Consider the following 14,995-nt stretch of genomic DNA (forward strand, 5'->3'; position numbering starts at 1 on the left):
CATACAAAAATATACATAAAAAGAGGTTTGTGTTTACTATAACCTTTTTATGTAAATATTACTCAAGTATAAATCATGTAGAATATCTGCATGAATATAATTACATGTAATAGTTAACTAAAGATGATCATCCCATAAGAAAACCGAAAAAACTAATAGGGAATTAATTAAAATGAGTGTTTAAAAGAATATGCAAATTACCTAGATCTTTTGTAGATGAATGCAATCCCACCACTCATATATAAGAAAGTTGCATTTTTCATATGAAAATCAATACACAAGAAAAAAATAAATTCATAGGAGTATAGAAATATAGCTATCTAAATGAGTAGATGCAAAAGTTGGGCCCTTTTTTCGTACTAACGCTGAGATCAAAACTCCTTATTTCAAGTTAATTCAACTTTATGTAGTAAAAGCACACCATCTTTTTGTATATTGCTTATGTATAGGTGATCGAAATCGTAAGGTTAACTAATATCCATATTGCTTTGTAAAAGGACATTTTATTAATTAACAATAATTTTTTTGTTTTTTTTCAATGATTATTTGTATTTTGATTTAACATAGTTCTGTTAAGGAATATTATTTTAATTGTTTTATTTTGTGGACAAATATTTAGTATTTTTGTTCAAATATTTTTTTCTTGACACTTTTTTTTTTTTAGAGGAACGAATTTAATTTTCAACAAGTTCCAATAAATGTTTTTAATTATACCCCCACCTGCACAATCAATGTGAGGATTTGATTTTTATTTACGGTCATATTTAAAAGATAAATTTGTATAAAAATTACGAAAATGTTAATGTTTGGAGAGAGTTTTTTTTCCCCATGGGCACGAAAACAAATCTACACCATTTCTGAAATGACCATTTCCCTGCTGAATGTGATATGTTGCTACTCCTATGCAGTTCTAGGAGGTCTACTCTTCCAGGCTTTACCTTCTCTCTTTGAGAAGAGAGTAGTTTATTGCTAAGCCCCCGAGGCACCCCTATTGAGGAATGTCAACAGGACTGCCCAAGCATAGTTTTTGCAGGCCAGGAGTTTTTTCCCCAAAGGTGCTGGCTCTTTAATCACACTCTCTGATCCTTGTGTCACATCTTTTCTACTGCTGTGTAAATAACATCAATGTTTGGGACTTAAAATATACTAAACAATAGCAAGCTTGTAATAATAATAATAACAACAACATATATATGTATATGTTTATGGGGGAAAATATGCTTATTCAATTATATTTTACTCTATTCATACCAATTTTTTTTTATTTATGAAGCTCGGTGTATGTAAAATATAACTACAGACTATATACAAATAAATGACAAAAAGTCTATGTCCCAAAATAATCAAAGATAAATATCATAAAAACAATTACAACTACTCTTCGGACATTTTTGGATTTAAGTAATCATATTCTTTTTTCTTTTCTTTTTAAAGTTAATGAATATTTATTCTTCTGATGAATTACAATATTAATATTAAAAAATTGACATAAGAATTATATGATTGTTTCTGTGCTATGAAACAGGTGCGGTCAAGAATTGAACATTTTAACATGTTGGAAGAAATAAACGATAAGATGAACAACATCTTCAAATTTGGAATATAGACTTTGTCATATATATATATATATATATATATATATATATATATATATGTATATATATATGACAAAGTCTATATTCCATATATATATATATATATATATATATATATATATATATACTAGCGGGGGAGGGGCGCCCAGCTTTGCCTGGTCGTAAAATATACTTAAATATGATATTTGAATTCATACAGATTTTGTATATTACTAGCGGGAGGAATGGCCAGCTTTGCACAGTCATAAAATACGCTTAAATATATTTTAATTCATCCAGATTTTGTATTTTTTTTTTTTTTATATGGAGTTCACCACTTATCAAGGCCCAATGGCCACTCAAGGATAAGGGTTATTGTGTGTACAGTAATCAAAGGGATAGTGTAGCAATAGTATTGGAGAATTGGTAAGGTGTCATTACTTAGGGGGAGGCGGTTCATCAGGAATTTGTTTGTGTTGGACTTGAAGACATCCAGGTTGAAGTTGGGAGGGAAACAGGCAAGCGGAACAGAGTTCCACAGGCGTGCAGTTCTAAGAAAGAAGCTTTGTTCATGGTATCTACGTTTTGATTTAGGCACAGATAGGGAGTGGGGAAAATTATTGACGGTGGTTTCAGCTAGTCGGGTGTTTTTTGAGAAAGATTGGCGAGGGGGGACCAGAGAATGGTGCTCAGACGAGCACCTGCCATGGAAATAACGATAGAACAGTGACAGGCTTGCTACGTCTCTTCTGTGGGAAAGAGGTTGCAGGGTAGAGAAAAGGGCATCACCCACCAAGCCACGGAGTCTATTTTGTACTCTGTCAAGGCAGGATAGGCTGTTTTTAGCAGCTCCTGCCCAGATGTGGCAGCAGTACTCCATCTTTGGACGTACTTGGCTCTTATATAGATAGAGAATTGCATCATTAGTGAGATATCTTCTGGAGCGGTAGAAGGATCCCACCATTTCCCCAGCGACCTTGGCCACAGACTTGATGTATGTGTTCCATTTAAGATCAGGTGTAAAGGTCAAACCCAGGAGCTTATCAAATCCTGGGGCCTCCCTTAGACGAGAGCCATCCATTTCAATTGATGCCAGATGGGGATCAGAGCGTTTATGATGTAGAGATAGGAGCTTGGTTTTAGATGCATTAAAGGTAACCAGCCACCTCTTTCACCACTGTACCACGCGCTCAAGATCAGAGGAGAGAGAATCAGAGAGAACATCATCATTTACGGCCTTTGATGTGTTGCCATAGATGGTCGTGTCATCAGCATAGATGTCAACGAAAGATTTTAGTATGTGTTTTGGGAGATCATTGATGTAGATCAGGAAGAGAGTTGGGCCCAGTATGGACCCCTGAGGGACTCCAGCATTAATACTGTGGGCCTCTGATTTCTGCCCATCAACAACTACTCTTATGAGCCTATCTGAGAGAAATGACTTAATGATAGAGAAAACATTTCCAGTTATACCGTAGCTGGAAATCTTGTGTAGTAAGCCTTTGTGCCATACCTTATCAAAGGCCTTTGATATGTCGAGAGCGATTGCCCTAGAAATTAAGCCTTTGTCGAGAGATTTGCTAATCCTATCAGATATAACAGTTAGCACATCTGCTGTAGATCTAGCAGAGCGGAAACCATATTGCGTGTCGCTAAGAAGGTTATTTCTGCTGAGGTGGTTGACTACTTCTCTATTCATTATGGATTCCAGCAACTTACTCATGACACACAGGAGACTTATTGGTCTGTACTGAGAGGGGGATAACTTATCACCTGAATTCTTAAATACAGGGCATACTGATGAGGTTTTCCAGGGTGTTGGAAAGCACTTCTCCTTAAGGCAACACTTAAACAGTTTGGAAAGTATGGGGGCAAGTTCTGGTTGTAATTTTTTTAACACTATAATTGGAATACCGTCGGGACCAGTTGCTTTACTGGAGTCAAGGTTCTTGATTAGCTTGGCGACCTCACGCACAGATATTTGTATGTTGCATAGTGTGTTGTCTGTTATAGGAGGGAATATGGGGAGTTGATGGCCTTCGTCACACAGGGTAGAATTTGCCGCAAAGTTTTTGGCAAATATTATTAAAGAGTCATAATTTCAAAAGTAAAATAGAAAAAAAATATTTAGGTGCCATCAGTTAGAATGGAAACCGAAACTGTAGCATTCAAAGCTGGTGACATTGTCATTGTACCAACGTGACATGCATATGAACTGATTACAAATTAAAAATTAAAAATAAACTAAGATGAACGTACAAAATGACTGTTTTTTCAATTTTGACCCATTTTTGACCTTTTAAAAACTATTTTAACTGACTAAAGACCCATAAAAGAACGATCCATAAAAAAATTCAATAATTTGTGGCCTCTAGCCTTGCTCTGTGATTTTTAGTTTTGGAGGAGATAAAGTTTGAAAAAATGGAGACAGACAGACATACCCTTTTATATATTAGATATATATACACACGCATACATACAGAGAAAATGTAAAGATAATGTCATTTGTTTTTCTTTTGTATGGGTGAAATGAGTGGGTTTCAATTGATGACATTTTTGTGAAACTAAATATCATAAATTAACAGTTTAGTGTGACTACGGATAAACATAGTAAAATTGCCTTCGAGTTCAACTTGTAATGAACTGGGATAAACAAGAAGGTCATAGTGGAGCTCTTTTTGACTTATACATTCTGATGCAAGATGTTTTGTCATATGGGATGTACTATTTTTCATCAAAAAAGCTGAAAAACTGATCAGATGTATGGTAAAAAGCACCTAAAGCTCAAACCCTAGAAGAAGAGCTCCAGTTTGTAGTGGAATGGGGAGAAAAATGGATAGTCACATTTGGTGCTGCTAAGACTAAGCTCCTTTCCTTTAATAACTACAAGAAACCTTCTTAACCACTAATAGTCATGACTAATGATACATTACTTGAAAGTAGTTCGTTCAAACTCCTCAGCTTAATGTTCATGGAGAACACGAGTTGAAACATATACATTGAGGGCATTGCCAAGGCTGCAACAAAGAAAGTGGGCTCTCTCTACCGTGCTAAAAAGCTACTTACGCCTGAAAGTATCCTGTACCTTTACAAGACCAGCATTCACCCATGTATGAAATATTGTTGCCACATTTGGGCTGGTGCATCTGCCACTAGTTTCTCCCTCTTAGACAGGGTTCAAAAGAATATTGCCAACCTAATAGGTCCCGCACTATCAGCTAGGCTTCAACCGCTGTCCCATCAATGAAATGTTGCATCTCTCTGCCTTTTTTAGAAGTACTTTAATGGTAGGTGGTCCGATGAACTACAAGCACTCAATGTAGCCCCCCCCTGACAAGCAGCAAAATCCCACCCCTACACAGTAGAAATTCCTAGATGTAAGAAAGCCTTCTACTCTAATAGTTTATTCCCTAGGACTGCTACACTTTGGAATTCCCTTCCGGGTTCCTGTTTCCCCAACTGTACTGACATGCAGAAGTTCAAGTGTAGTGTAAACAGACATCTCAGCTCCCCACATAGTAACCTTATAAATTATGTCCCAGATAGTAGCCCCTACATCAAAGTGGTACTATGCCTTGTTGGGAGTGAAAATGCAATAAAAAAACATCGACAGAAGATGTACAACTGATAAAATGCACTTGAAAAAAGGTCAGAGGTTACGTGGTCAAAACGTTGTGAAAATAGCATTGCAAGTGAGAACAGAAGTTTAACTAATCCAAATAAGGCATAAGGAATGTTGGAAGGTGTATACCATTATTTGCCTCTTTCTGTCTGGTGTATAAACGGCTTGAGGGGCCCTTTTTATCCTGTGTGCCTGCCAGTACTTGCTTCTTTTTTTTTTTTTTCATATTTTTATATATGATTTCCTCATTGTTAATGGCTTTTTATTAAAAGCTGCCCTCTTTTAATAGACAGAATCCCACCATCCACAACCCACTGCTTACACAGCTTGATTAAAACAATTAAAATAGAATTATCTCTGCCCACATCACCGCCAAACATAACTCAATCCCAGAGTCAAGTTATTTTTTTTTTAGTAAATATTTTGTGTCATTAAAGTTTATATAAAAAAAATCCCGAGGGAAACAAACATTGATAAACTCATATTTAGTATTATAATAAATGACTTCTGCACTTTTTTATTTCTGATCCAATCCAGAATGGCTCTTTTGGGGAGCTGAATTTTTCACACATTTAAAAACCGACCTTCTGTCTGACCTTAAGGCGAGGCAAGTTAATTTTTATACAAATAATTATCCCCACACACGCACGAAAACAAGTTTGACGTGCTGTCAGTTCTTTTTATTTTATCCAAGTTCTCAGAAATCAAATGGGTCCCTTCTTGAGGCTAACACTAGATCTCTATATGAGACACATAGATATCCGTGTGTTTCGTTAAAATTATCTTTGATCTCTCAAATATTGACTTAGTAAAGAAGTGACGAATATTAATTGAATCTTCTTTATTATAGCAAAATTCAAAAATTGAATTTTAAGTGAACCCAATGGTATCTACTGAATTGTCATATTGCAGTAAATGAAAATATCCAAAAATTACAAAAATTGATAAGGTAGAAAATTAATTATTAATGAAAATAGTTTAAAAAAAATTGTTTTTGTGTTTATAGATTTAATAGCATCAAGTCAGGGGGAGTAACTCGCTCTGCCTTGTTACAATATTGGTGGGTGTCATGCAATCATCTATTTGTACTTTTTATGTAATAATGCAGTAATACTTAACCAATTGCTAACATTGTTTATTGTTAAAATTAGTATTAATAGTAAATAGTTATTGTTTTTAATGAAAACTCATTTTTTCAGCTGTCAGATTTCGCTACAATAACGAAGAACCCATTAATTTTCCTCTTACTAATTGACCATTTAAATATATTATAGTAGTATATTCTTCTTGTGATCTCTTTGTCTTGTCGGGTTCCAATACAAGAATTTATCTAGTCTAGTGGAGTAACTATCTTAGTGTTGTTACTATAGGCAACATCACTTGGAGAAGACACACCATCCTTCGTATCAGCCAGTGTGGGGTAAGTATATGGTATTATTACCATACATTAACATGGGTACTAATCAGAGGTCACCATTTCGATAGGCTCCCACTTCGTGGCGCCTCCGATAACAGGGAGAACTGGAGCGCTGAAATAGAAAGAAATACTGGTAAAAGAAGACATTGTCTTCTTATAAAAATGAGGACGTGTAACTCGACTTTGTTATGAATTCATGAGGTTTTATATATCCAATATATATGTGTGTTTTCCTGAAACTCGGGTTACAAAGAAAGACAGTGCATTTTGTAAAGTCTGTATTAATGTTCAATGCTCCTCTTGGCTACCTAACGGGAGCTGAGGAGTGAGGCGTGTGTTCTGTCTCTAGTCTCCGTGGAAGTAAGGACGTTTCCTTCACTCGAATGTCCCACGTAAACCGTTCTCGCTTTTCATTGGCTGGAACCTCTGATGACGTATAAGAAGAAAGGAAGGAAAAGAGAAAAGAGTAGGGAGAAAGAGAGAATTAAGGTGAGAATACAGCCTAGTCTCGTAGTAGTAGCAGCTCGCTACAAGTATACCAAGGGATTTTATTTGGACTGAGAATACGATGATAGTTTGAATATTTTGTAAAGTTTTTTTTTTACTCTTGTTTATTCAAAAAAAAAAAAAGACATACTACCACTTGAATGTAGCGGGTTCGGGTTACTATTTGGGGCAGGGTTTACTTGTACGGGGAAGTATCCTCACGCCACGTTGTTTTGACAAACTTCTGCACGGAAAGACTTTAAACACTTGAGAATAATATCTAGTAGGCATTCAAGTTCTCTTTAGATGTTAGTGATGCGAGATGCTTGTGTTTATAAAACAATTTTTGTTTTTGTTATGACTTTCCCAAGTGTCGAGGGACCCGGGTTTTGTTTTTGCTAAGAGTTGAGGTACTGACGAAAGGAACATGCCTCTTTCTGGAACTCTGTTTTTTTTTTATGGAATTTTATTTAGACATTTGTCACTTTCAAGGTCAGGGATTTAGGAACATCGTGAAAAAAAAAAAATTATTTTAGTAAACTGTCGCAGCACGAGGGAGGAGAAAGCTAAGTAATTTGTGTTAAACGTCAAAAATTCTTTTCAAAGTTGAACGAATCAATTCTTTCGACTTCTGTCTTCTCGCAAACGTCGCACTCTTCACTAACAAGTTCTTTTCAACCGTCGACCCCCCCCCCCCAAAAAAAAAGAAGAAACGACTCGCAGTCTTTGTTTCGGCTTGACTTTTTATAGCCGTCAAGCGAACCCAATTGTCGCGGTAATGCGAGTATCGCTCACAAAAGTTTTTCTTTGTAATCTAACGCAACGGTCCTAGGTTCGCTCCCCGACGCAAGCACGCACAACCCATACTTTTTGTGTGCATGCTCGTCACAAAAATTAAATTAATAATACTAAATTATAACACATTTCTTCATACACATAAAATGCCGAAATGAAAATTAAGCTGGCTAGCTAAGGAAAAACGATGACGAATTTGTGATTTTCTAGCTAAAGGACAGGGTTACAAATTGGAGTTATCACTCTTCCTTAGCTAGCCTTTTTCTTGGCTTATAAAGATGGCGACTATATTTTTCCAATCTGGTTTTTATTTCAGCACTTCACGTGTAAGATGAAACTTGCTATAACTTAAATTAAAACTTAGGATTAGCCGCATAAACAAACTTTGTACTACTTTCGTTTCAAAATAAATAGACGCTTTAAAATAAGTTAAAGCATAAATTCTGGACAAGCACCGAATTTATTTGTTATTTCACATGTTTTGTTTTGTTGGCTATTGTAAAAAAAAAATAAATAAATAATGATTGCTAACCCTTTTTTAATTAATTACGAGGAGCGTTCCAAAAGTAATGCCTCCTATTTTTTATTTCGCCCAAATGGATCAGAGGGGATTGCAAATTGCATTGTTATAATTACTGAACTTAGGAATTCATGGCCCGAAAGTTTCATTTCTCTGTTGCAGATATTGACGGCGTGAGACTCCGAGAAAGCAACCCCTGTCGTGAACATGCATCAGAAGCAGAGCTGTAGCTGTGTGGTCATTGAATTGCTGACAAAAGTGCACTGAAAATAGTGGTGACTATGTAGAAAAAAAAATTCTGGAGCACAAAAGGTCGCTTGTTTTAATGGTATTGCTCTCGTCTTTGTAGCTCTTCAACTTTTTAAGTTAAAAAAAATAGTAGGCCTTACTTTTGGAACGACACTAGTACAATATGAGACCAGGCAAAAAGAAGAGGGGGGTTGTATTACTGTACACAGATTCGAAAAAGTTGTCAAAAAAAACAAAAACAAAAACAAATAAATGTTATCAAAGGCAAGATAAGTTACTTTTCTACCAAACTGGCTATATTTTTTGTGTTTTTATTCAATGTAACATGTTTATTCAGCTCGAAAAACATGCAGTGTTTACCGATGTACTGGAAAATTCAAAATGGCGCCTGACTCTCTCTTTAACACGGTAAGTTTGGGGAAAGGTATTATAAATAATAAACTAGACAAAATACTATTTAAAAACCATCGAATATATGTCAACCTATGTCACGGTAACATATATTGAGCGAATTTCTAACAGTATTTTGTCTAGTTTATTATTTATTACACCTTTTTCCAAACTTACCGTGTTAAAGAGAGAGTCGGCCGCCATTTTGAATTTTCCAATACATCGCTAAACACTGTATGGTTTTCGAGCTGAATAAACATGTTAAATTGAATAAAAACACGAAAATTATATCCAGTTTGGTAGAAAAGTAACTTATCTTGCCTTTGATAAAATTTATTTGTTATCTGACAATTTTTTCGAATCTATGTGTACAGTAATACAAACCCATTTCCTGCTCAATAAACATGAAATATAATCGAGCTGCAAATTTACCTTTTTTATTTTTACTTTTAAATTTATAATTAACTGTATTTCCTCGGCATCGTCCGGGTGTACGATTTACAAAAACTAATTCAAAATCATGTTTATATTTTTGGGTATTTAACATAAAAGCAAACAAACGGTAGTGGGGGGAGGCTAAAAAGTTCAAATATCTTGTCGTTCTAATTTACTAACTTGGTATTACTTGTGTTTCGAATTAAATAGACGCTTTAAAATATGTTTAAACTACACAAAACTTATCCGGGTATGTAGAAAGCTACAGATCAAACAAGGGAGATAAATTTTAAAACAAGAGTTTTTTTTTAAATTATTATTATTAAAGTGTTAGGTGAAAGTATACAATAGTTACAAAACACTCCTCTCCTCATCTAAGAATGACTTTCTAAATAATAACGTTACTATTTCAGCGCGGTTCAATAAGTGCATAAGTACAAATTTAGTAAATAACAAAGAGTAAAAACAGTACTTTAATTAAATTAATTAAAATTTGAATAATAACCAGCTGTTTTTGTAAATTTATATCAAAATTATTGTTTTAAAGGGGGGGGGTAATTTAGTTAAATAACGAACAATAAACAAAAAATTGATGCTTTCTAAGATAAGTAGCATGGGTTATGTCCCCTGTTTCTGCAATCTTTTTTTTTTACATCGATTTGTCGCCTTTCTTTGTACAAGCATCCTTATCTTGCCTTTGGCAACATTTTTTTTTTTTTTGCTATATATTTGAATTTTGGACTCTTTTTTCCGTTTGTTGGTTTCTCTGTTACCCCACTCCTCCTTTTTTTTTTTTTTTTTTTTTGCGAAAGGGGTGGAGGAATTTAACTGCGGGTACATATAACTCCAAAAAATTATCATGTTTGAATTAAATTAAAAAGAAAAACAAAAATACGAGAATTATTATACTGACCTCTTGCAAGGCTTTTTGATGAAGCTTCTACGCACACACGAGACGAAAGGGAGAGGAAAACGATGGAAAATAATGCGAGATTCAAACCATTGTTAAAATTAAACGGTGCCATCATCATTTTCGTCTTTCACTTTTTTGGTTTTCCCGTTGTATTCAATCGGATAACAGCAATAATAATAAAAAGACCGCACTTCAAGACAAGATCAAGCCTACGACAAAACGGGGAAGCAAGCACTTGCAGTTGCGTGCTGAACGAACTGCCGGTTTATTAACGAAATGAAAGACTGGGTAAAAAATAAATAAAAAAGAAACAAACAAAAAAAAACCCTGTTTGCCACGAACTAAGCGTTCCCTGTCATCATGACACATTTATTCAAATTAAAATCAATTTACCGATGAACGACCTAAGTAGTGGAAAATGTCCTTTAATAATAACAATAATGATGATGATGGCGATGATGATGATGATGAATAAATAAATTTCTACATCTTGCATATACGTATATTCCTGGATAAAATTTAAAATGTCAATGTTCACATTTTTCGGTTACAGAAATAAAATGAAGTTCAGAATAGAGTTTTATGTATAAACGGAAACTGACTGAAAGTAAAACGAAATACGAAACCAGCACACTTGTAGTAGTGGTACTTTTTTCACAATAAATAAATAAATAAAAAAAAACAAAAAAAAAATCAAACATGTGAAATAAACTTTGGTACTTCTACACTTTATCGCCGAAACTGGAAACGTCATTTTATTTCACGCACCTGCTGTTAAAACTTAAGGGAGAAATCAATATTTTAAACTATTTGCGAAGCATGAAATAAAAAAAATAAAAAAAGAACCTAAACTGGAGAACGATTGCTTCCGGAAAGAATAAATTAATCTAAAATTAAATGAAAAACTTTACCCTTTTCATTCATTAACTCGAAACATTTCCAGTTAAAAACATATATGTTCTTTCACTTTCTTTACTTTTTTTTTTCATAGTTCCTTTCGGAAGTTTATCTAGTTTAATATTTTTGTTATTTATTTATAACTTCGGCCACAGTTTAAAATACTGATTTCTCCCTCTGATTCTAATCGACAGGTGCTCGAAATAAAATAGCGTCTCCAGTTTCGGCACCTAAACTTTGTTTATTTACACAAAAGTAACAAGTATAAAACGAATCATTTTTCAGTGTCTAAAAAGTGTGTCTTGGTAGACGGTTCTTATGAATGTGAAAGTTATTTAGACTGTTGGTTGTATTGAAAGAAAAAAAAAAAAGCAGAGAATGTCCTTTGTTTTCTTAGTGAGAAAACAGATTTACTTTTTCTGTGCGCTATGAGAAAGAAAGAGGAAAGTCTTTGTGCGTGGCTGAATATCTGCATTATTCTGTGTGTGTGTGTGTATGTGTGTGTGTGTGTGTGTGCGTGCGTGTGAATAGGTGTGTCTTGTCATGCTGGCGAGAACAATTAGCAACGACGACGTTGGTAAGATAAAAGAGAGGTGGAAAGTATATGTTTCTGTGCGCGGCTGAATGCCTGCATTATTCTGTGTGTGTGTGTGTGTGTGTGTGTGTGTACGTGCGAATAGGTGTTACATGAGGAACTAATCTCAGGTTATACCACTAGAGTAACGTCCCTTGGCGGTAACAGACTTGTATTGTAGATAATGGCGCTAGAATAAAATATGCCAGTAAACCAAGTGTACGCGTTGTGTTGTTTTCATTAATGGGAATCCGCATGCAAAGATAATGAAACAGGTTGGCAGCGGTCGGATGAACAGAGTTCCAAGGAAGAATACAAAATGGAAAATGTATTGTAAGAAAAATAAACGAAGATAAGTAATGTTTGATTTATTGTGTTATATTGCACACACACACACACACACACACACACACACACACACACACACACACACACACACACAAAAGTTTGTTTTGCTTTATCTGGTCATTGTGATCTATTTGCGTTTAAATAATATGAAAAAAAAAGTTTAAACCAATTTAACCGGCCGCAAAACATGTACACACATGCAGTGGAAACAGCTTCAAAATAATGCCAATCTTCCAAACAGACAATTATTTTTATTTACTTACACAGGAAAAAAACTTCATCACCAGATTCACTCCTGAACTGAACAGAACCTAATACCATCACACAAAAACATGAAATGCAAGGTACACTCGCATGCACACCCATACACATACACATATACACACCCACACATAATCAGAACCGACACATTAAAACACACACACGTGCGCGCATACAACCACACACAGACATAACACCCCTATCTCTAATACAACACACTGAACAATACCAACCCTACTTAACCTCGAAACCAACCACTAGGAGACACCTAGAACCATAGTATAATATCTGTTCCAACACCTCGCTCCCTCCTCAGTCAATGGAGGAGAACCCCCTCATGACTGAAACGACTATCATCCCCCATCCCATACCTATACCCCCTCCAATGCCCCCCCCCCCTCTGGGGAACAAAATCTTCCCCACACTAGGAACCGATCCTGGGTCTGGCCATACCCACATGGGGAGACAAATAAATAGAAACATTAAAAAATCCCCTATTTTAAATACACCCCTCTTTCTAAACAAACATAATATAAGACTAAAACGAAAAATCACAATACTAAAATCCAAGAATCCAAAAAATAAATATCAAAATAGAATGAAAGCACCCCTACCCTTATTTCAGAAGAGCCAGTTCCCCCCCCCCCTCCCCACACATACACATTAGTAACGACCTCGGACCACAGCCGCCTTCCTAAGGAAGCAAATAACCCCAAAATACTATAAAACAATATACACATTCCCAAACCAATAAAAGCAAACACACACACGCACACACACACATAAACACACACACACGCACACACACACACGCACACACACACACACACACACACACACACACACACACACACACACCCTACCCCACCCTAAAGGAAAAGAAAAAAACATTAGCAGAAAGAGATAGCGACTACAGCGAGGTCAACGTCTCCCTGGACAAGCCAAATAAAAAAGCAATAAAAATTCAGCATACCAATGAATAATAAACACTTACAAGCCTCCACCCCTTGGAAAAACTTCAAATTAACTACGAAAATCGTCATTTTTACACATTTGAAAATAATTTCTGACGAGGACGCATCACAGACTGTCTGAAACGCGCGTAAACGATTTCAATGACTTAAAAACATTATTACAATGATCCAAACATAATTCTCAATGAAAAACCAAGACACGGAATAATAAAATAATGTTAAAAAATACACATTGTTGGTGACTACTCCCTTATTTATATATATATATATATATATATATATATATATATATATATATATATATAGTCTTTGAAGTTTTTTTAACATTTGAAACTACACAAAAAATTACTTTTTATCATTCGTCAAAAAAAAAAAAAAAAAAAAAACACTTAGTAAGTCATTTAATCACCTGCAATCACTGCATCAACTCTCTCGAATTTACTATAATACCAATTTTTTTTTATTTTTCAAGGGATCATCAGTTGTTTACCATGAAACACTGTTTCGGGGATTTAAAAACAAAATATGAAACACTGTTTCGGGGATTTAAAAACAAAATATGAAACACTGTTTCGGGGATTTAAAAACAAAATATGAAACACTGTTTCGGGGATTTAAAAACAAAATATGAAACACTGTTTCGGGGATTTAAAAACAAAATATGAAACACTGTTTCGGGGATTTAAAAACAAAATATGAAACACTGTTTCGGGGATTTAAAAACAAAATATGAAACACTGTTTCGGGGATTTAAAAACGAAATATGAAACACTGTTTCGGGGATTTAAAAACAAAATATGAAACACTGTTTCGGGGATTTAAAAACATATATATATATATATTAAATTGTAATTCAATGAATTTCAAAAAACTCTCATTGAAATGAAATGAATTGGTTGAGTTTCATATCAAAGAATTTTTATTATTCTAAGCAAGACAAAGAATGTTTTAGAAAGTTTATCTCCTTAACCTATAGGGTTTCGATGTCTACCATCTCATCAGAGGAGTGAAAATATTAGCAAATAGTTATAAAGGTATGCACCCTATTTGCTAAAGTCAGTAAGACACACACACACACACACATATATATATATATATATATATATATATATATATATATATATATGTAAATTTTTGGTACAGCAGAATGGAAGGAGAAATTTCAGAGGAAACATAATTTAATTTAAATACCAAAAAAAAAAACAAGAAATGGGCAGGTGAAATTAAAATTTTCCCTAAGGCCTTATCGTCTGACCCTCTAAGAGGAAACGTCAGAATGATAGATTAAAAACTAAGAAAACGAATGAGGGAAGAGGGGAATTTTGGTTTCAGTTGGAAGAACAGTGGAGAAAAAAAAAAAAAAAAAAGTTCTCACTGTTCAGGTGGTTTTAAATCAATGACTATCTCCAACTGATGTCTCAGAATCTTTTGTCTACACAGGCTAGGTCGAGAGTTGTTAATAACTAACGCCTCAATGATATTGAGATGATAGTTCGACCTAGCACTGTATAAAACAGAAAACCACCCATCGGAATATTGA

At 34.7% G+C, this 14,995-nt stretch overlaps 1 protein-coding gene across 1 annotated transcript in view; it reads right to left on the reverse strand.

Moving 5' to 3' along the window:
- Positions 1-10,840, reverse strand: part of LOC145296674 (thioredoxin domain-containing protein 12-like) — a 44,295-nt gene extending 33,455 nt beyond the window's left edge. Inside the window, exon 1 of the mRNA XM_080142619.1 lies at positions 10,402-10,840. Coding sequence (XP_079998745.1) covers positions 10,402-10,519 — 118 coding nt within the window. The 5' untranslated portion in view covers positions 10,520-10,840. The remainder of the gene's footprint in view (positions 1-10,401) is intronic.
- Positions 10,841-14,995: the final 4,155 nt, after the last annotated feature.

The sequence above is a fragment of the Euprymna scolopes genome, chromosome 17 (genome assembly GCF_053919585.1).
Source record: "Euprymna scolopes isolate OS-2025 chromosome 17, ASM5391958v1, whole genome shotgun sequence".
Lineage (NCBI taxonomy): Eukaryota > Metazoa > Mollusca > Cephalopoda > Sepiida > Sepiolidae > Euprymna > Euprymna scolopes.